Source organism: Nerophis lumbriciformis, linkage group LG33 (genome assembly GCF_033978685.3).
Source record: "Nerophis lumbriciformis linkage group LG33, RoL_Nlum_v2.1, whole genome shotgun sequence".
Classification (NCBI taxonomy): Eukaryota; Metazoa; Chordata; class Actinopteri; order Syngnathiformes; family Syngnathidae; genus Nerophis; species Nerophis lumbriciformis.
In genome coordinates, this window is record NC_084580.2 from 3,058,605 (window position 1) to 3,080,248 (window position 21,644).

General features: G+C 37.8%; 1 protein-coding gene across 3 annotated transcripts in view; it reads right to left on the reverse strand.

The window, feature by feature from the left end:
• Positions 1-1,802: 1,802 nt before the first annotated feature.
• Positions 1,803-21,644, reverse strand: part of kcnip3b (Kv channel interacting protein 3b, calsenilin) — a 168,405-nt gene continuing 148,563 nt past the window's right edge. For 2 of the 3 annotated variants that reach the window (XM_061928190.1, XM_061928191.1), the window contains 6 exons: positions 8,729-8,853; positions 7,220-7,289; positions 4,726-4,904; positions 4,501-4,605; positions 4,336-4,398; positions 1,803-2,665 (listed from right to left, as the gene is read on the reverse strand). In XM_061928190.1, the coding sequence (XP_061784174.1) occupies positions 2,618-2,665; positions 4,336-4,398; positions 4,501-4,605; positions 4,726-4,904; positions 7,220-7,289; positions 8,729-8,853 (590 nt within the window). In that variant the 3' untranslated portion in view covers positions 1,803-2,617. Of the gene's footprint in view, positions 2,666-4,335; positions 4,399-4,500; positions 4,606-4,725; positions 4,905-7,219; positions 7,290-8,728; positions 8,854-14,530; positions 14,750-21,644 lie in introns of those variants that run through there. The other variant, XM_061928192.2, reaches the window with a different exon arrangement.

The following is a 21,644-nucleotide window of genomic DNA, read 5'->3' on the forward strand; positions in this document are numbered from 1 at the left end:
AAATATTAAACTCAACACCCCAGTATTTTCAAAGCAATAAAGTGAGACATTCAAACACATTAAGATAGAATAACATTTATTTGTTGTTATGCTGTATTGTATTAAATTATTTTAATATGATTTGGAAATGTTACATGGATAGCAGCAACAAAGCACACTGGTGCGGCAGCTTGAGAAAAAAATAAATAAATAAAACATTTTCAAAACTAATTTCAGTTAATTTAAGGTATTTTTGAATGTCAAATAAATAGATATTTAGTTCCTACAGTAACAGTAAACAGTGCCTTCAGACAGTACAGTGCAGTACTGTACTACTAGTAAATATGTGTGAAATCCTTGTGGCAATAACACAGTTATGTTCAGCAATATGTTAATAAATCAAAATCTCCACATGAAAATGTAAATATTAAACTCAACACCCCAGTATTTTCAAAGCAATAAAGTGAGACATTCCAACACATTTAGAATGACATGTTTTTGTTGAAATTCTGTATTGTATTCAATTATTTTGATGTGATTTGGAAATGTTAGATGGATAGCAGCAGCAAAGCGCACTGTCGTAGCACACAAAAATAGGCATTTTTTTGAGTGTAAGATCCAGAATATCACTGTACATTAACTACTGTATATACAATAAGGCAGGTATTCTCAAACTGTGGTACCTGTACTCCATCTAATGGTATGCCTAAGAATCACTTGATAAAGCGGTTAGTGTTTTATTTTTAAATTGTCAAACACAGTGTTACTGTTCAAACTGTGTGTAATGTCACAGCGGCCAAAGATATTAAATATACTTGTTAAATAAAACCTCTCCCTTGTATTTAATTAATACTAAGACCTACTATGCTACTGTATTTTAATGTTGGTCATTATAGTGGTACTTGGAGAGCCAAGTGTTTTCTCAAGTGGTACTTGGGGAAAAAAACTTTCAGAACCACTGCAGTAAAGTATGAAAAATGAGAAATGGCATGCACCTGGAAACTGTACACAAATGATGAATATATTTTATGTAAATAAGAATTGCAACCAGACAGGACTAATTAAAATGGCTGAACATTACGAAATAAGTAATGTACAAGATGTGAATAATGACGGTCTATTTGGGAGGCGTGGCAGCTTGAGAAAAAAAATAAAAATGTTCAAAACTAATTTCAGTTAATTTAAGGTACTTTTGGATGTCAAATAAATATATATTTAGTTCCTACAGTCAAAGGATAAACTGAGCCCAACATATCACATTCTCTAAGGGGAGGCTTCCTCAGACATATAATTCCAGATGCTGAAAGCTGCTGTCTGCTGGTTAAGAGGCAGAACTACACTAATGTTCCCATGCTGTAACTACATTAAATACTGTGTCTAAAATGTGTCTGATTAATTGTTTTTTAAAGCGAAAAGTTATGATTTAGAAAAATATAATATAATAAATATAAGTAATGTGTGCCTTTGAATCTGAATGTGCATGTCATTCGCATCCTCATTCTTTCTTATCTCAGTAATTCCATCGATGCATTTATGCAAGCCCACACAAAGCTGACATTTCAGCCACACGTAAATCTGTTTGGTTGGTTTGTTCCGCAGGGATTTAACACAGTAAAACATGTTGGGCTCCAAGAAAATCCAAACTAATGAACCCACACACATCCATCACCGTGCATTTACGTGTTATACTTAAATTCTCTTTTACCCTTTCTCTCTGCTGGTGAATGTCACACTTGTCTTGTGTTAAATCCACTTATTAGCTCATTATGTGTGAAGAATGCCCGAGCGCTGGAGGGAAATGTCATGAAAAGTAGAAACACAGGTCACAGCAGTCGACAGCATCTTTATTAACCCACGTCACACAGATCCCACCGCATTGTACATCATACTGTGGCACCTTACAGTCGGCATGCGAGTAAAATATCAGAAAACCAACACAAAGCCTTCATTCAGCATAAAAAAACAACTATATTTAAAGTATTTCGCACTATTGCAAAGTTACTTCACTAGCTCAGCTCCATGTTCAATATAATCTCCCCAAAATACAAAAGAACACAAAAGTTAAGGAATAATCTTCTTTGACTCAGTGGCAAGCTGTCACTTAACATATTTTTTGTACTTTCTTTTATTTTTTATTATTCAGATCCATCAGCCAGTGCGACAACACAGCTTCACATACATTGCACACTAACCCCCCCTCAGTGGTGCACTAGGCCCATGGACATTAAATTATAGTGCAAGCTAGTTCCACATCACATTTTCAATGACAAGCATGCTTTTTGTCAGTGTCCTCAAAAAGACTGACTCTGTGCACAAAAAAAAAAAAATGAGTGAGGCCAGACATTAGGGATTGGCGCCCGTGTGTTCAATCCTTCAAGTTCTGTTGTGCAATTTATTGAGGGCACAAAACACACACAAAAAAGATGTGTGCTCAATGCAGGAAGCTCATCATCTGACTATGGCAGTCCTTTAAATCCACAAGTGTTTGCAAGGTATACACTGTAAGTCTAGAATACGCATGGTGACGAATAGAAAAAATATGAGTGTGTGTACAATACTTACTTTAAGTGCGTAATGCTAGTATTTGCGTGTGTGTGCTGGATGAAAAAATAATATCTCCAAGTGGCATCCTGATATGTTATATCACATTTTCAAACAACTGCATGGAATTCATGATGTTCTCATCCTGGGGAAAAAAAGATAAAGAATAGCATGACACATATACAAGTGTTTTAAGTACAATATTAAAGAAGAACATTATAAGATTTTAATTTTCAGTAATGTGATTATTTAAAGAAATATATTTTATTTTACTAATAATGTAATGTAATACATCATATCATGACAATTATCATTTCAAATGTATTATTTTTAGTTTTGTATTACTTTTTAGAGCTAGGATTCCCAAACTTTTTCAGCCCAAGACCCAATTTAGTTCCTCCCTGCAAACCAAGTTTTGAAAAAAATACCATCCTAATTCAAATCTAAAACAAGCTTGAATACAGCATGTCTTTCTCAATTAGGAGACGTTTTTGTTAAATGTTTTAGAAGACAAATTTAAAGACAAAATAAATATATTTCTTTCAAATCATGTTTTAAATATCAGTGAAACTCACAGTAAATTGCAATACAAAATATGATATGTGTAAATATATATCGGGTCTATATGCATCTCGACAGGTCACTTGTGGGAGTGACAGGAAGAAAAGCTACTGCTTGGGGAGTGTTTGTTTGGCACCACCTTCTGGTTTGCATGTACACTGTACATCTCTTTGCCCCAATTATAAGACAACCCAACCTTTTGGCAGTATTCTTTGGGGTAGAAATACATCTTCTATTTGTGTTGATATGGTACATCAGACCTGGGCATTCTGCATCCTGTGCGTCCCTGTCCGGCCCGCGTAAGGCAAATCATAAATTACAAAATAAATTTTAAAAAGTATCTATGTCGAGTGTGCAATACAACGGTGCTGCTTTTGTTTTGAAAAGCGTTATTTGTATTACTTCCGTGTGAACGTATGCAGTCAATTAAAGAGACAACCACAGGTAATGACTTGTTTACATAGGTATGCGTGTTTGGACATTTTAGGACTGAAATGGGACAAGCTGGCAGGTGTGACAATCCAATCCAATCCACTTTATTTATATAGCACATTTAAACAACAAAATGTTTCCAAAGTGCTGCACAACAATATTAAAAACAATATTCAAATATTATCCTTAGCTCCACCAATGACTGAATAAAAACAAAAAATAATTACATATAAAACCAATATAAAAAAAACAATATAAAATAAATATGATTAAAAACGATTTTTAACAACAGATGGTTGTCCAAATCTGATGGGGAAAAATGTTGGATATTGCAGGATAAAGTGACAGAAATTAACCCTGTGCAGAAATGGACATTTTTGCATTGTAATATACATCAGGAAGTGTTGTGTAAGACAGTGTTAAAAATAAAACCATCAAAAGCAATCTGCTTTTGTATAAAGTTAAGTTAGGTTAAATTAAATGATTATTATTATTATTATTATTATTATTATTATTATTATTATTATTATTTATCTTACGTCCATCCATCCATCCATCCATTTTCTACCGCTTATTCCCTTTGGGGGTCACGGGGGGTATTTATCTTACGGTATATCAAAAATAATATTGAGCAAAATTTAATTGAAATATTGTCGATGTGGCCCTCCAGCAGTGCTCGGGTTGCTTATGCGGCCCCCGGTAAAAATTAATTGCCCACCCCTGTGGTACATGATCTACTCATCACTCATCCATAAACTACAAGTATCTATGTTGACATCTGTGTTTTTTGCGAAACACTGTTACAAAATAATACTCGGTTACCTTCTGGCAAGTCTCGATGAACTCTTCGATGGTCACGACTCCATCTCGGTTTTTGTCCATTTTCTGTGCAACACATTATGCAAAGGAATACAGGAGCAAAGGTTTACAAGACAGAACAGAGCACCATACAGGAAAATAATGTATCAATTAAGCTACATTGAGAACCTGGAAGAACTTGTCCACATGTTCAGAAGGGGCGTCGTCTCGCACACATGGGTAAGTGTACCGGCCCATCATGTCATAGATGGACTTCATTATAGCCAGCATCTCCTGCAGAAGAGACAAGATGCATAATCAAATGTGAAAGTAAATCAAACCACTTTACAGGCAAAACATGAGCCAGTAAATTTAACATAGGTTCCTTGCAACTGATGAAATATAATATGATACCTCTTTGGTGATGTAGCCATCTTTGTTGATGTCATAAAGGTTGAAGGCCCAGTTGAGCTTTTCAGTGACAGAACCTCTGAGCAACACGGACAAGCCAATCACAAAGTCCTCAAAACGGATTGAGCCATTTCTGTCAATGTCGAAGGCGTTGAAAAGGAAATGAGCGTATGTAGTCGCGTCTGTGTGAGGAGGACAGAAAGAGGTTTATGATGACGGATCATTATTATGAATGAATGAATGACATAAGTTTATTTCGGTCATATAATCAACCATTTTGTGTGATCAGTTGAACAGTACAGATTATACATATTTTACAATCATACACATTTACACGCAAAAATAAAAAATTAAAATTAAAAGAATGATTGAAAAAGGAATAGGCTGAAGCCAAAGATTATATTTGCCTCCTATACCTTCACTGAAAATAAGATTGCCTGGAACATCATCCATCCATCCATTTTTTTTAATTTTTATTTATTTTTTTTGTGTCCTGTCCAGCTTCTCAGGCAAATCATATAGTTGATGTACTTTACAAAAGAGAAGTGTAGGATACTTCTCTTGTTGCCTTATTTGTATTTGACTTTATTAAATGTATTTATATTATCATTTAGTGCAGCCGGGCCAGAGCAAGAGGGGATAGAAAGAGAAAAAAAAGAAGACAGAGGGGGAAATTGTGGGGACAAGAGGGGGATTAGACAGAGAGACAAAAACAACAACAGCAAACAACAACAACAACAATAGAGCAACATCAGCAAATACGACATGTACAAATATGATGGTAAAAGTAATAGCAAATAAGCAGTTAGCGAAAAATAAAAAAATAAGACAGAAATGACAATGAGCATTATTACACTACAAATGGATCAATACAAATACCAATAGAAATAGCGCTATTGATAAAGAACACTACCAATACTTTACCTTTATTATCAACAATACAGTTGTTCAAATGCAACAATACATATACGTAATGATAACTTGAGATACGAATGAATGCAGAAAAATGGAGGGGGAGAAAGAGAAGCAACCTACATTAACCTTGTAGATTGTTATAGTCACAATAGGTTAAGCTTTGTCAGTGTGCCATGTGTTACACCCAGTTTACCCTAGGGCAACAACGTTAATATATGTTTGATGAAACGTGATTATGTGCATGAGTGTAAGTATGTGTATGTACTTGTATATGTACAGAATGTGTATATGTGTTTGTACAGTGAATGTATATGTACAGAGTGTGTATATGTGTTTGTACAGTGAGTGTATATGTACAGTATGTGTATGTGTATGTTTGTATATTGAATGTGCGTGTGGGTGTACGAACTTTAAGTATGTAAATATGTACTGTATTTGTGTATGTATGTGGGAGCGTAGGTACCTATGTATGTATGTGAGCATATGTGAATTTGTATGTACAATATATTCGACTCCCAGAGTGCGTGGGAGCCAGAGCACGGCCCCATCACCCCCGAGAGCCCAACCCACAAACAGTAGGCGTGGTGCCCAGGGAACCAGAGACCACCGCCCCCACTCAGCCAAGCCGGCCAGCGACAGGAACCCCAGAGCCCGGCCCACCGCACCGCCCACAAAGGCCAGCAGCAGGCCGCAGACAGACGCACCCGGCAGAGGACAGCACGAGAAAAGCAGGGGACAGCCAGACCCCAAGTCAGCGAGAGACCACACCCCACATCCATCCATTTTTCTACCGCTTGTCCCTTTTGGGGTGGCGGGGGTGGCGGAAGGCGGGGTACACCCTGGACAAGTCGCCACCTCATGCCAGGGCCAACACAGATAGACAGACAACATTCACACTCACATTCACACACTAGGGCCAATTCAACGTTCAAAAAATCAATGGGATGAAAGTAATTGTTATTATATTTTATAATTTTCTATCATTTCACCTTTCAAGGCTTACTACATCTCTTCAACTCATCACCGAGCTTGTTCCACCATTTAACTCCTAAAACTGAAATACATTTGTATTTATATTCGTTCTCACTTTACCTATTTCAAAAATCAATATCCCCGTAAATTATAGTTTTCTCCTCTTAATTTAAATAACCTAAGAATACAAGCTGGAAGGCTGTTGTTCTTTACTTGAAACATAATTTCCATTGCTTTTAGAAACACAATATCTGAACATTTTAACACATTAGAACTTATAAATAATGGATTGGTATGTTCATAGTAGCACACTTTGTGTATTATTCTAATTACCCTTTTTTGAAGTTTAATTATTGGGTCTATGTTTGTTTTATAAATCTTTCCCCAAACTTCAACACAATATATATTCCTATAAAGTACCAATTATGTTAAATATGCAAAAATAAAAGAATAATATAACATATGTAGACATTTTTTATTCAGCATGTGTCTTACTTTATAAAGAATAGCAATGGATTTGGATATATGTCCCTTTATATATTCAATATGCGGTTTCCAACATAATTTATGATCATTATTAAAGCTGTGAGACAGAAGAACCACAACTGACCTCCTTGGGGAAAGAACTGAGAATAGATGGACTTGAATGTTTCCTCATCCACCAGCCCGCTAGGACACTCCTGGAGGAGTAAATAAAGCCTGCATCAGTCGAAAGCCACAGCAAGCAGATAAACATTTACACTAAAAACGGAGTGGGAACTGAACCCATGGAAGTCAGCCCACAACCCTACGAGTGACATGTAAATACAAATGTTGATATTTTTGTCACCAATATTTTGTGAAAATGGTAAGCGTTTATTTGAAAAATATATTTTAAATTCAAAAACTAATGTAAAAATGTGACATTGCAAGAAAAAAAAAGTTGAATAAAGCCACATCATTTAGGTTGAAATATTCAGAATATAAAGTTGTTATACAGTACAGGCCGAAAGTTTGGACACACCTTCTTATTCAATGGGTTTTCTTTATTTTCATGACTATTGTTGATTGTTACTGAAGACATCAAAACTATGAATTAACACATGTGGGGTTATGTACTTAACAAAAAAAAGGTGAAGTAACTGAAAACATGTTTTATATTCTAGTTTCTTCAAAATAGCAACCCTTTGCTCTGATTACTCTTTTGCACACTCTTGGCATTCTCTCGATGAGCTTCAAGAGGTAGTCACCTTAAATGGTTTTCACTTCACAGGTGTCATAGTGTTGATCAGTGACAATCTACAATGTAAATAGTCATGAAAGTAAAGAAAACACATTGAAATGAGAAGGTGTGTCCAAACTTTTGGCCTGTACTGTATATAAAGATGTGGAATAAAACCAGAACATTACAAGAAAAAAGGTTATTATGGGAATAGCGTTTTAACATTGTGAGAAAAAAAGTGATAATATTGCGAGAGAAAATGGAATACAACCAGATGATAACATGAACAAGTCATCCTACTCAAAAAAAGAGACAAAATATAAAATAAATGTGTAACGAGATAGAAAAAAAAATCTGAATAGTAGAAGAAAAGTTATAATATTACACAAATAATGTGTCATACCGAGTTCATATACTGTAGTGTTATAAGAAAATAGTGACTTAAGACCTAAAAATCTCAACAAAAAAACAGAAAGAAAAACGTATTTACAACAATAAAGTTGTAATATTACGAGAAAAAAACTAAAAAGCCAGAACATTACCAGAAAAAGTACAACCAAATACAAGAAAAAGCTTGTCTGGAAAAAAGACAAACCATTATTACCAAAAAATTGTCATAATATGAGAAAAAAACATTACAAGGAGAGTGATAACATCAAATTGTAATAGTTCCAGAAAATACAACACAAATACATGAGACAAAGAGAAATGTCCAAGACAAAGAGATGTATGAGGAAAAAAGTGTCAGAATTACATGAAAAAGCTTGTAATGGTACAACATTATTTTATTATGGGAAAAAGGCGAGAGAGAGAGAAGAATGTCAAATAAAACGTGGTCATTAGAAGAAAATCAAATAAATATCCAAGTTGATGTATTGTACAATTGACTGTATTATATCAAGGAAGTTGCAAACATACATTCTTAAAGCCTCTGTAGAGAGACTGAAGCTCCTTCCTGGTGAACTTGGTCTGAGCCTGCAGCTGGTCCAGGCCTTCCGGCTGGTGACGCACTATGGACAGCTCCAGATCACTGTCGCTGCTGTCTGTGGGACAGAGAGAGAGAAAGAGAAGGAGAGAATAGAGAGAGTGATGCACGGATGGACAGATGAGGATTGAAGCAGGGGGCATGGGAGGTGGGGTACAGAGGTTGAGTGCATGATACAGGCCAAAGTTCAGGGGGTTGGGGGTGGTTCTGGGATCCCACAGTTAAGAAAAGAGGAAGCAGGTAGAGAGATATAGCCAAAAAGTTCACAAGCAACAGGCAGAAAGAGGTACTTTCTTTATGGCAGAATTGTGCTTGATTGATTTTGGTTGCCAGTTCACACACGCTAAGAGAAAGCACTGCATGGCCGAGATAAATAAAAGATTATTCATTCAAAATAAAAACAAAAAGGCAGGGGCAAGTTTAGGTGGGCTTCCAATCGTCTCCGTACTCACCATCTTTAGACAGAGAACAGAAGAGGAGGAGGAGGAGGAGGAGGAGGAGGAGGAGGTGTAGACACCAGAATGAAGTGAAAGAGAGTAGTAGAATGGAGAGTGATAGTAAGAGGAAGAAACAAAAGAAAGAAATAGAGTCAGATCACACACTCAAGATGTTTCTAGAACGGACGGGAGTAGGCTGTGATGACCTAACACTTCTGAAGCCTTCTCTACAATAAGGATATCTACACATTTGCATCTTCTCCACATTTAAACATTGGATACATCTGCCAATGAAACTGCATTGCATAATACTGGGAAGTGTTTCTAATACTTTGGTAAATGGGTCAAATGATCAGAAACAGCTCTCAGTATGATGCATTACAGTTTCACACCAATGCAAACTTTACCAACAACAATAAAGTTGTTGTTCAATTAAAAGCGTTAAAAGTGCCTTGCTAAAACACAAATGGAAAATGGATCCCAAAGACGTTTGCGTTACAAAACCATCTGCTTTCCTGTGAAGTATTACAAGCCACAACGCCATATGACTTTTGATTCCTTCAAAAACTATATTATTAATTTGACCCAGACATAAGACAATATTTTTTTGCCTAGAAAAAAAGTCTATCAAAGAAAGGTCGTCTTATATTCGGAATCTATATTTACACATGCACAGGAAGTGGCACCAAAAAAAACCAATCCCCAAACGAGTCTGAGCATTTCTTCCTGTCACTCGCACACAAAAGGTTGTCATGGGCTGTTAGCAAACAACAGAAGAGGAGTTCTTACAACTATTGTATTATAATGCTGATCACTAAAGCAGCGGCATCCAACAACAGTCCAGCAGCCTTGAAATATAATTAATAAAATATTCAGTGCGGTCTTATTCAGGTCAATGCAGGATTTCAGAGACATTATTTGTTAATAATTTGTCAAGCCAATCAGTAATACAGAAATAACTTTCCTATGATAGTTCCTATCCGAGAGAAACTATCAGGAAAGCCAGGAGGAGTCAAAGCTTTTCTTTCTGTCACTCACACAAACAAACCAGAAATCTGGAGGGATACAACATGGGACACAAGCGAGAAGTTTGGGCAAGTTAGCAAACAACAGAGGAGGTATGATGCCAATTTTAAGAAAATGCTCATCAATGAAGCAGACTACAGCAATAAAACATGTTTAATGCAATATGATTTCACCGATATTGATTTTTTGTTAACATTTTTAATCAAAGTCAAAGTTAAAAGTCAATATATATATATATATATATATATATATATATATATATATATATATATATATATATATATATATATATATATATATATATATATATATATATTAGGGGTGTGGGAAAAAAATCGATTCTCACGTTGTGCGATTCAGAATCGATTCTCATTTAAAATAAAATCGATTTCCTTTTATTTATTTAAAAAAAATGTTTTTATTTTTTTTATTTATTTAATGAATCAATCCAACAAAACAATACACAGCAATACCATAACAATGCAATCCAATTCCAAAACCAAACCCGACCCAGCAACACTCAGAATTGCAATAAACAGAGCAATTGAGAGAAGACACAAACACGACACAGAACAAACCAAAAGTAGTGAAACAAAAATGAATATTATCAACAACAGTATCAATATTAGTTACAATTTCAACATAGCAGTGATTAAAAATCCCTCATTGACATAATCATTAGACATTATAAAAAAAAAAAAAAAAAGAACAATAGTATCACAAATATTTTCACAAAGATAAAATAAGTCATATTTTTGGTTCATTTAATAGTTAAACAAATTTACATTATTGCAATCAGTTGATGAAACATTGTCCTTTACAATTGTAAAAGCTTTTTACAAAAATCTACTACTCTGCTTGCATGTCAGCAGACTGGGGTAGATCCTGCTGAAATCCTATGTATTGTATGAATAGAGAATCGTTTTGAATCGGGGAAAAATTGTTTTTGAATTGAGAATCGTGTTGAATTGAAAAAAAAATCGATTTTGAATCGAATTGTGACCCCAAGAATCGATATTGAATCGAATCGTGGGACACCCAAAGATTCACAGCCCTAATATATATATATTACGCTCATATTGGCAACTGTCGTTGCCAATATGAGCGTTGAAGTCCCGCAGTAGGACAGGGAATCACCCGGGGGAGCACCCTCAAGTACTCCCTCAAGTGAATTCAAAAAGGGTGGGTACTCTGAGCTGCTGTTTGGCGCGTAAGCACAAACAACAGTCAGGTCCCGTCCCCCCACCCGAAGGCGGAGGGAAGCTACCCTCTCGTCCACCGGGTTGAACTCCAACATGCAGGCTCTGAGCCGGGGGGCAACAAGAATTGCAACCCCAGCCCGTCGCCTCTCACTGCTGGCAACGCCAGAGTGGAAGAGAGTCCAGCCCCTCTCAAGAGAACTGGTTCCAGAGCCCTTGCTGTGCGTCGAAGTGAGTCCGACTATATCTAGCCGGAACTTCTCCACCTCGCGCACTAGCTCAGGCTCCTTCCCCCCCAGCGAGGTGACGTTCCACGTCCCAAGAGCTAGCTTATGTAGCCGAGGATCGGACCGCCAAGTGCCCTGCCTTCGGCTGCCGCCCAGCTCACATTGCACCCGACCTCTATGGCCCCTGCTATGGGTGGTGAGCCCATTGGAGGGGGGACCCACGTTGCCTCTTCGGGCTGTGCCCGGCCGGGCCCCATGGGGACAGGCCCGGCCACCAGGCGCTCGCCATCGTGCCCCAACTCCGGGCCTGGCTCCAGAGGGGGGCCCCGGTGACCCGCGTCCGGGCAAGGGAAATCTGAGTCTCGGTTCTTGTATTTCCATAGAAGTCTTCGAGCTGCTCTTTGTCTGATCCCTCACCTAGGACCTGTTTGTCTTGGAGACCCTACCAGGGGGCATGGAAGCCCCCGGACAACATAGCATTGGGACACGCAAACTCCTCTACCACGGTAAGGTGGCAACTTATATATATATATATATATATATATATATATATATATATATATATATATATATAACTGGAAAAAAATATATATATATATACATACATATATATATATATATATATATATATATATATATATATATATATATATATATATATATATATATATATATATATATATACATATATATATATATATATATATATATATATATATATACATATATATGTATTTATATATAAGTGTCGCGATCCACTGTGTTGATTGCTGCTGTTATTCGATCTTTCATGTCATCGAGGTCTTCCTGGACTCTTTCCTTTACACAAGCAGCCAGTGTCTTTAAACTGTTTAACCCACTGCCGAACGCTCTCACGATGGGGTGGATCAATGCCAAATTCTGTTCTAAAAGCACGCTGTACCGTGACAATGGCATTCGTTTTCGCAAACTTAAGCACACAAAACGCCTTCTGTTGAGGAGTCGCCATTTTGAGGGTAAATAAACACGTGGTCTTCCCACAATTGAGCGGCACCGATAGGATTACACGACCACAACGGTGAATTTGTAACACAATAAAACTTGTATAACTCCTATATCAAATGACCATTGATTCGGTCTATTACAGTGCTCTAAAACTGAATAAATGCGTGATGATTTCTGCGTATTCTTTTTAATCACTCTATGAATCAGTATATATATATATATATATATATATATATATATATATATATATATATATATATATATATATATATATACACGTTAGGTCAGGAAACAGACTTGTAGGGATGAAATAGCCTCTGTGTTTTTTCCTGACCTAACGTGTCATGTCTGTGATCATGTTTTGTTTAAGTTATGTCCTGTTTGGTTTTTGGAGTCTTTTTGGTTCCTGTTTTCACTCCATTGTTTTGTCACCATAGCAACCATTAGTTTCACCTGTTTCACATTTTGAGTCAGGCACCTGTTGTCACTAATCATGTCACCATTATTTAAGCTTCCAGTTGCCAGGCAGTCGTCGGCCTGGCGACATTACCTCTGTTATGTCTACTAACTCTGTTACCCATGCTACGCTTGCTACCATAATTTATGCTTCATGCCATGCCAAGTAAGTTTTGTTTTTCCATGTCACAGTTAGCGAGTTTTGTTTTTTGTCCATAGTTTCTGTCCATGTGTCAGTATTGTTTTCATAGCCATGATTGTTCTCCGCCGTGCCTTTTGTTTGTTCTTTTGTTAGTGTAAAATTAAATTATGTATTTACCTTCCTCCCATGTCCGATCCAATTCCTTTGCATTCCGGGAAAACAAACCATCCCACAGTCCACGTCATGACATAACGTATATTCCGCTCTACCCCGGTATTGAGCACTGTATAACGGATAAACCACAGAAACCTCGACTATAGGGAACACATATTCACCATTAATTTGTTGCTTATTAACATGCAAATTAGTGACATATTCATACTTGCCAACCCTACCGGATTTTCCGGGAGACTCCCGAAATTCAGCGGCTCTCCCGAAAATCTCCCGAAATTCAGGCGGACTCAGGTCCATGCGGACCTGAGTCCGCTAACCCACAATATAAACAGTGTACCTGCCCAATCACGTTATAACTGTAGAATGATCGAGGGCGAGTTCTTGGTTTCTTATGTGGGTTTATTGTTAGGCAGTTTCATTAACGTCCTCCCAGTGCGGCAACAACACACAACAACAGCAGTCACGTTTTTGTCTACCGTAAAGCAGTTCGTCTGCCGTAAACAGCAATGTTGAGACACTCTTAAACAGGACAATACTGCCATCTAGTGCATTTGATGAAAGCACTTTTGTGCGTGCCACACAGCAATGCATCATCAGAGAGGGTGTTCAGCATGGTTCGAAAATAGTGACAGAGAATAGAACAAGGATGGACAATTCAACCCTTAACTCAACAATGAGTATATAATAGGAACCCTAACCCTTGTATGTTCCCCTAGTGTCCAATAACTCTAAATTAAGTCTTTGTTACTTTAATAAGCAACTAATTAATGGTGAATATGTTCCCCATACTAAAGTGTTACTACATATATATATATATGTACATATATATTAAAAGTACACATTTTTAATATTCGAGTCAATGTTATTTTAGTTTTGTGCTATAAACAAATTCCATTTCAGAGACACTACAAAGATATATGTGTTTTATACAATCAGGCAGAAGCAGCATACTTTGTAAGCCAATTGCAGCATTTTATAACATACATTAAGTGACAGTCATTTTAATTAAATAAACTCTAGGGAAGACAAAAGAAACCAGTGCGGAAATGTCAATAAATTCCCAACCGAACATAGTCATCTTGCACCTCACCGGTCTCGGTGATGTCGATGAGGCCCAGCAGGTGCATGAGTTTGAGGAACATGATGACCAAACACACAATTCCAACCGTCTGAAGGCCCTCCGTCTCCCACCGCACGCTCATCGCCGTTGTGCCCTCGTCTTCTATAATACTTTCCTTGGCCGGGTCGTTCTGTTGCTATCTTCTCATCGTTACTTGCTTTGGTTCACCATCCCGTCACTCCACTCGTCGCTCTCTTTCTGTCACACTTTTTCCCTGACTGCGTCTCTTTTTAGCTCTGCCATTTTAATTGACTGTCCCTTTTTCTTCAGAGCCGGTGGATCTCGGGAGAGCATTTTTTCCCGCTAACACAGGGAGTGATAATCCCTGTTAAGGTCAAGTAGGTCCAAATATATACTTATGACGGAAGAAAAAAGCTTAACTGAATCTATACCCAATTTGTTAGAAAGTTAAGCCAATGCTATATCACCGTTATCAAAAACAGATACTCTGTTTTTAGTCAAAGGTCAACATGTCCCCTCTATCCTATTTTCCCAGGCAGCTCTGGCGGTGACCCACATTCTAATTGTTTCACTGTCTCCTCTGGGACGTGCTTACGGGGATTCAAGTACCGGTAGACATGCTCTTCTAGTGTAATGAAAAAGGAAGTGGGCTCACTCTCTTTTACCATGAATTGATTAACGTGGACCCCGACTTAAACAAGTTGAAAAACTTATTGGGGTGTTACCATTTAGTGGTCAATTGTACGGAATATGTACTGTACAATCTACTAATAAAAGTCTCAATCAATCAATCTCATCCTGGGGTTCTGTTACATTTGTTAGCAAAACTTAGCTCATTGTCTGACAAAAACTTGGCACTCTGCTGTGCTCTAGTGGAAACCACTTGAAATAGCAGAATAGAAAGACTTGCACCTTTGAAGGAAATATGAATACAGTAATCCCTCTTTTTTCCGCTGTTAATTGCTTCCGGACATGACCCCGATTAATGAATTTTCGCAAAGTAGGACTCATTAATTACAAATAGAATATTTTAATAGCAAAAGCATAAAAAAAATACCTCTTTACTAGTTTCTAAATACACTTTTAAACTAGAGAGCCCTATAGACATGAAATAACACCCTCTAGTCACCTTTACACTCTTTTAATCCAACATAGTAATGCTGCCTGAGGCTGAGCCAATCAGTGGCCACATTACAGAACAGCGTGATCTGATTGGTTAGGTCTCATCTATAGGCCAATACCGCAGTATTGATATTTTTTGTTCATTCAGCCATTTTTATGTTTGAAAATGCTTAATTTAGGGCAAAACTATTGTAGAATATGCCCCCCCCCCCCCCCCCCCCCCCCCACCCCCACACACACATTTTTAGTTTTTTTTACTTGTCTTGTTTGGCAGCTATACATGCAATATGGATTGACTGTATGTTTAATTTGTTTAATGAAACGACTTGTCCAGGGTGTACCCCGCCTTCCGCCCGAATGCAGCTGAGGAAGGCTCCAGCACCCCCCGCGACCCCAAAAGGGACAAGCGGTAGGAAATGGATGGAAGGAAACACATCCATCCATCCATCCATTTTCTACCGCTTGTCCCTTTCTGGGTAGCGGGGGGTGCTGGAACCTATCTCAGCTGCAGGGGTACACCCTGGACAAGTCGCCACCTCATCACAGGGCCAATAATTATTATTAATTTTCATTTGCCTAAATGGCACTACGACAAAAAAGGGCACATTTGTAACAAAATTTTTCCTGATGAAAACCATTAAACACATTTTTTAACCCACATGTATCCCAACAGAAGCTAATGCAACCCTTTATGTTGCTCGGCCGCTGGCCTTCAATTCTGAATTTTTACATTAGTGCTACTTTTCCTATTCAAAGCATGCAGAAAACAAGTTCAACTTGTTTTCAGGAAGTGTGACTTGCTACTGAAATGTTAATGTATCTCTACAAATGTTGGATAATTGTTTGTATGGAAAATGAAGCATGTCTTTGTGTTACTCCATCCACCACTTGTCCCTTATGGGGTCACGGAGGTTGCTGGAGCCTATCCCAGCTGCACACGGGCGAAAGGCGGGGTACACCTTGGACAAGTCGCCACCTCATCGCAGTGCCTCTTTGTGTTACTATTTATTTAAAAAAAAAAATTGTAACCAAACTGACCACATAATTAGTGTTTAATATGTATTGCTCACAAAATTGACTTGTTTAAATTGGGGGAACTTTTTCAAATATACAAACCCCGTTTCCATATGAGTTGGGAAATTGTGTTAGATGTAAATATAAACGGAATACAATGATTTGCAAAAAATTTTCAACCCATATTCAATTGAATATGCTACAAAGACAATATATTTTATGTTCAATCTGATAAACATTTTTTTTTTTTTTTGCAAATAATCATTAACTTTAGAATTTGATGCCAGCAACACGTGACAAAGAAGTTGGGAAAGGAGGCAATAAATCATCAAACACTTATTTGGAACATCCCACAGGTGAACATTTATTTATTATTTAACAGGCAAATTGGGAACAGGTGGGTGCCATGATTGGGTATAAAAGTAGATTCCATGAAATGCTCAGTCATTCACAAACAAGGACGGGGCGAGGGTCACCACTTTGTCAACAAATGCGTGAGCAAATTGTTGAACAGTTTAAGAAAAACCTTTCTCAACCAGCTATTGCAAGGAATTTAGGGATTTCACCATCTACGGTCCGTAATATCATCAAAGGGTTCAGAGAATCTGGAGAAATCACTGCACGTAAGCAGCTAAGCCCGTGACCTTCGATCCCTCAGGCTGTACTGCATCAACAAGCGACATCAGTGTGTAAAGGATATCACCACATGGGCGCAGGAACACTTCAGAAACCCACTGTCAGTAACTATAGTTGGTCGCTACATCTGTAAGTGCAAGTTAAAACTCTCCTATGCAAGGCGAAAACCGTTTATCAACAACACCTGAGCTCATCTAAGATGGACTGATACAAAGTGGAAAAGTGTTCTGTGGTCTGACGATTCCACATTTCAAATTGTTTTTGGAAACTGTGGACATCGTGTCCTCCGGACCAAAGAGGAAAAGAACCATCCGGATTGTTATAGGCGCAAAGTTGAAAAGCCAGCATCTGTGATGGTATGGGGGTGTATTAGTGCCCAAGACATGGGTAACTTACACATCTGTGAAGGCGCCATTAATGCTGAAAGGTACATACAGGTTTTGGAGCAACATATGTTGCCATCCAAGCAACGTTACCATGGACGCCTCTGCTTATTTCAGCAAGACAATGCCAAGCCACGTGTTACATCAACGTGGCTTCATAGTAAAAGAGTGCAGGTACTAGACTGGCCTGCCTGTAGTCCAGACCTGTCTCCCATTGAAAATGTGTGGCGCATTATGAAGCCTAAAATACCACAACGGAGACCCCCGGACTGTTGAACAACTTAAGCTGTACATCAAGCAAGAATGGGAAAGAATTCCACCTGAGAAGCTTAAAAAATGTGTCTCCTCAGTTCCCAAACGTTTACTGAGTGTTGTTAAAAGGAAAGGCCATGTAACACAGTGGTGAACATGCCCTTTCTCAACTACTTTGGCACGTGTTGCAGCCATGAAATTCTAAGTTATTTATTATTTGCAAAAAAAAATTTAAGTTTATGAGTTTGAACATCAAATATCTTGTCTTTGTAGTGCATTCAATTGAATATGGGTTGAAAAGGATTTGCAAATCATTGTATTCCGTTTATATTTACATCTAACACAATTTCCCAACTCATATGGAAATGGGGTTTGTATATATTTGTTTCTCAACAGTCTTTGGCAAACTAACATTTATTTCTACAAAGGACCTCAAGAGTTTTTGTTTTAAAAAATTACACTCTAGGGAAAACAAGTCAATCACTGATTCATCTCAGTGCCTAATAATAACAAACACATTTTATTTCAGTTTTTTTGGTTTAATTTTCCCAATAAAACATGCAGGCTTATTTAAACACATTGGCCTTGTGGTTTAGAGGGGACCAATAATGATTGTAATCGATATTTAACATATTTTTCTTATCGTCTAGATAATACAATAAGTATTGGTGTAAATGTTGCCCTGTCGTCAAGTTTTTTAAACCCCTTTCTGAGTATGCCTGCAAAACAGTTGTTTGAGAAGGATTGTCAGATGCAAATGAACCAGTGACGTGCGGTGAGGTTGATGGCTGGTGAGGCACTGACTTCATCACAGTCAGATTTACAAACATATGAACCCTAAAGAGTATCTTATTCACCATTTGATTGGCAGCAGTTAACGGGTTATGTTTAAAAGCTCATACCAGCATTCTTCCCTGCTTGGCACTCAGCATCAAGGGTTGGAATTGGGGGTTAAATCACCAAAAACGATTCCCGGGCGTGGCGCCGCTGCTGCCCACTGCTCCCCTCACCTCCCAGGGGGTGAACAAGGGGATGGGTCAAATGCAGAGGACAAATTTCACCACACCTAGTGTGTGTGTGACAATCATTGGTACTTTAACTTAACTTTAACTTTACACATACAAACTGTAGCACACAAAAAAAGCACATTTAATAAAAAAACGTTATTATGGTCTTACCTTTACTTATAAATGCGCCGCTGTTGTGCTGGATTAATGAACCCCCTGATGGGAGTGTTATATCAACTAAAGCCCTCACTTCAACTTTCCACGTGCAAGATTGAATCTATTTAAAAAAGTGTAACCGAGGGTTTATAAATGTCGCCTATACTGTATGAAACTACAAAATAACAAACACGGAGGCTCCAGTTTACACGAGGACCACTTTATTTACCTTCTTTCAAAAACTTCCGCTCCACTCCAACGTGTCAAAATTCCGCTCTTAGCGCCTTCAAAATAAGAGCTCAAGGCATATACTGTATAACAGCGCATAACAGGAACTTAACATCACAAAGAGGAAAGCCCATAAAAATAGGTTACAAAAGTTATTTAATAAGAAACCAAAAAGTGCAAAAACAATAATGTTCGTGTTGGAGGAGTTGTGATTTAGGTACACCTGCAGTCTGCAGGCGTACCTAATGTTGTGGCCCTGCAGTCATTCACAACTCCTCCAACACGAACATTATTGTTTTTGCACTTTTTGGCTTCTTAATCTTGCACGTGGAAAGTTTAAGTGTGGGCTTTAGTTGATATAACACTCCCGTCAGGGGTTGCCGTGCATTCTACGGCGTGGGTGCAGGAGGCGAGCCTCAGCCAGTGCGTCTTTTGCAGCCATTTTATGATCGCTCAGCACAAGAAATACGTTACACACATACAGTTGTTGACAAAATACACTGTACATTATATACCTCAGCTAACTAAACTATGGAAATGTATAATATAATTCATATAGCAATACGGTCTCACTGCACAGCAGACCAGCAGTTAGCCGAGTCCATCCATGTTGAGGCACTGAGTGACGTGCCTCGACTGGCTGCTGTTCACCGCACCGTCTCTTCTCAGTATTTGAACGGCAAATGTGAAAATTCAGCGATTTTGAATAAAAATAATCTAAAACTGGTGAAGTTAAATGGAAAATAACTTTATAGTATAATCACTGGATACATTTAACAATTTAATATATATTTTTTTCTTTTTACATTTTTTTTCTTTCCATGATGGCAGGTGAGGCCCCGCCTCACCTGCCTCTAGTGACTGCACGTCACTGAAATGAACCCATCCACGCTCCGCCCCTGTACACATAATACACTTGAAATTACTGAAGACAAACATTACTCTTTTTTTTTTTTACAGACACAATAAGCTTCAATAAACATTATATAGATTCACCGGTCACAACATTAGGTACACCTGCAAAAGTGTGTCTAACTATAGGTGCTCGACGCCCAACAAAGGGCAGCGAACACCCCCCTACAGGGCCGCCAAAAAATGTGTCTCACGGCTGTGGTCCGTATGGGCCGCACTGGTACTCAGTTGTGATACACTTTTCCACCACTTCTGGCAATATTGAAAATTTCAAACAAACAGAAGAAGTCTGGTGCTAAAGTCATAGAGAAGTTTCTTATATGCAAAAATGTGGTGAAGCTGTATTTTCCTTTGCACTTTAATTTTATTAACAGGTATATTATTATTATTGATTACGTAATTTAGTTAGAATGTATTTATTTTAGCCCTGCATAATTTTATGTACATTTATTTTCCATCAGTTTTTTATGAGTCCCTACTTTTGCAGTATAATTGATCAGTATTTATTTTTGTAATCAGCCTGACCTAAGACTTGACAAAGTTGAAAACCCTCTTAAACTGTAAGTAGGTTAGATATACTTATTGAATACGATTAAAATTAAGAGTAAGATTACTAATTCAGTGTTAATATTTAAGTGTAGTGGAAAAGTTGGGTAAGTGTAAAAACACAGAAATCCTTTTTTTTTGTACACATCAAAGCAGGCACAATGGCATGAGACGGGACAGTATGACAGGGAAGGCTCCATGCAGCAGCCAACATTCTCGGCTCAGCAGAGAGGAAGGGTCAGGCAGAGAGCATACACTAGAAATGCCCACATAAGTACGTCCGTCAATCTGTGATGTCACAAATGGCCCACTGTTAAAAAAGAGACTGCAAAACACAGCGTTAAGAGGCATCCAAAACTGTGTGCAAGCTCACATAAAAATGCATTAATCTTATGATTGGATGCCTTGGTGTCATTTGTAACAAGTATCCGACATACTAAACGCATTTAGTTGTTCAAAGATTGACTCGTTTAAAGTTTTAAATAATATTAATGTATAATGTTTTGAGAGGATTTTTTAGGAAGATGCCATTTTTATGGACCTGTGAATTAATTTAAAGGACCTCTTTAGGGTTAACATAGTAATAATATTTGTATGGGGTTAAATCACCAAAATGATTCCCGGGCGCGGCCACCGCTGCTGCTCACTGCTCCCCTCACCTCCCAGGGGGTGATCAAGGGTGATGGGTCAAATGCAGACAATAATTCCGCCACACCTAGTGTGTGTGTGACAATCATTGGCACTTTAACTTTAACTTTAACTTATATATACAACTTTTGTTAAAGCAGTTAGTTTTTTTGAACAAACAATTTTGAAGGTGCAAGTTTTCCATCTGAAAGCTTTTCCATCCTCCAAGTAATGTGATCT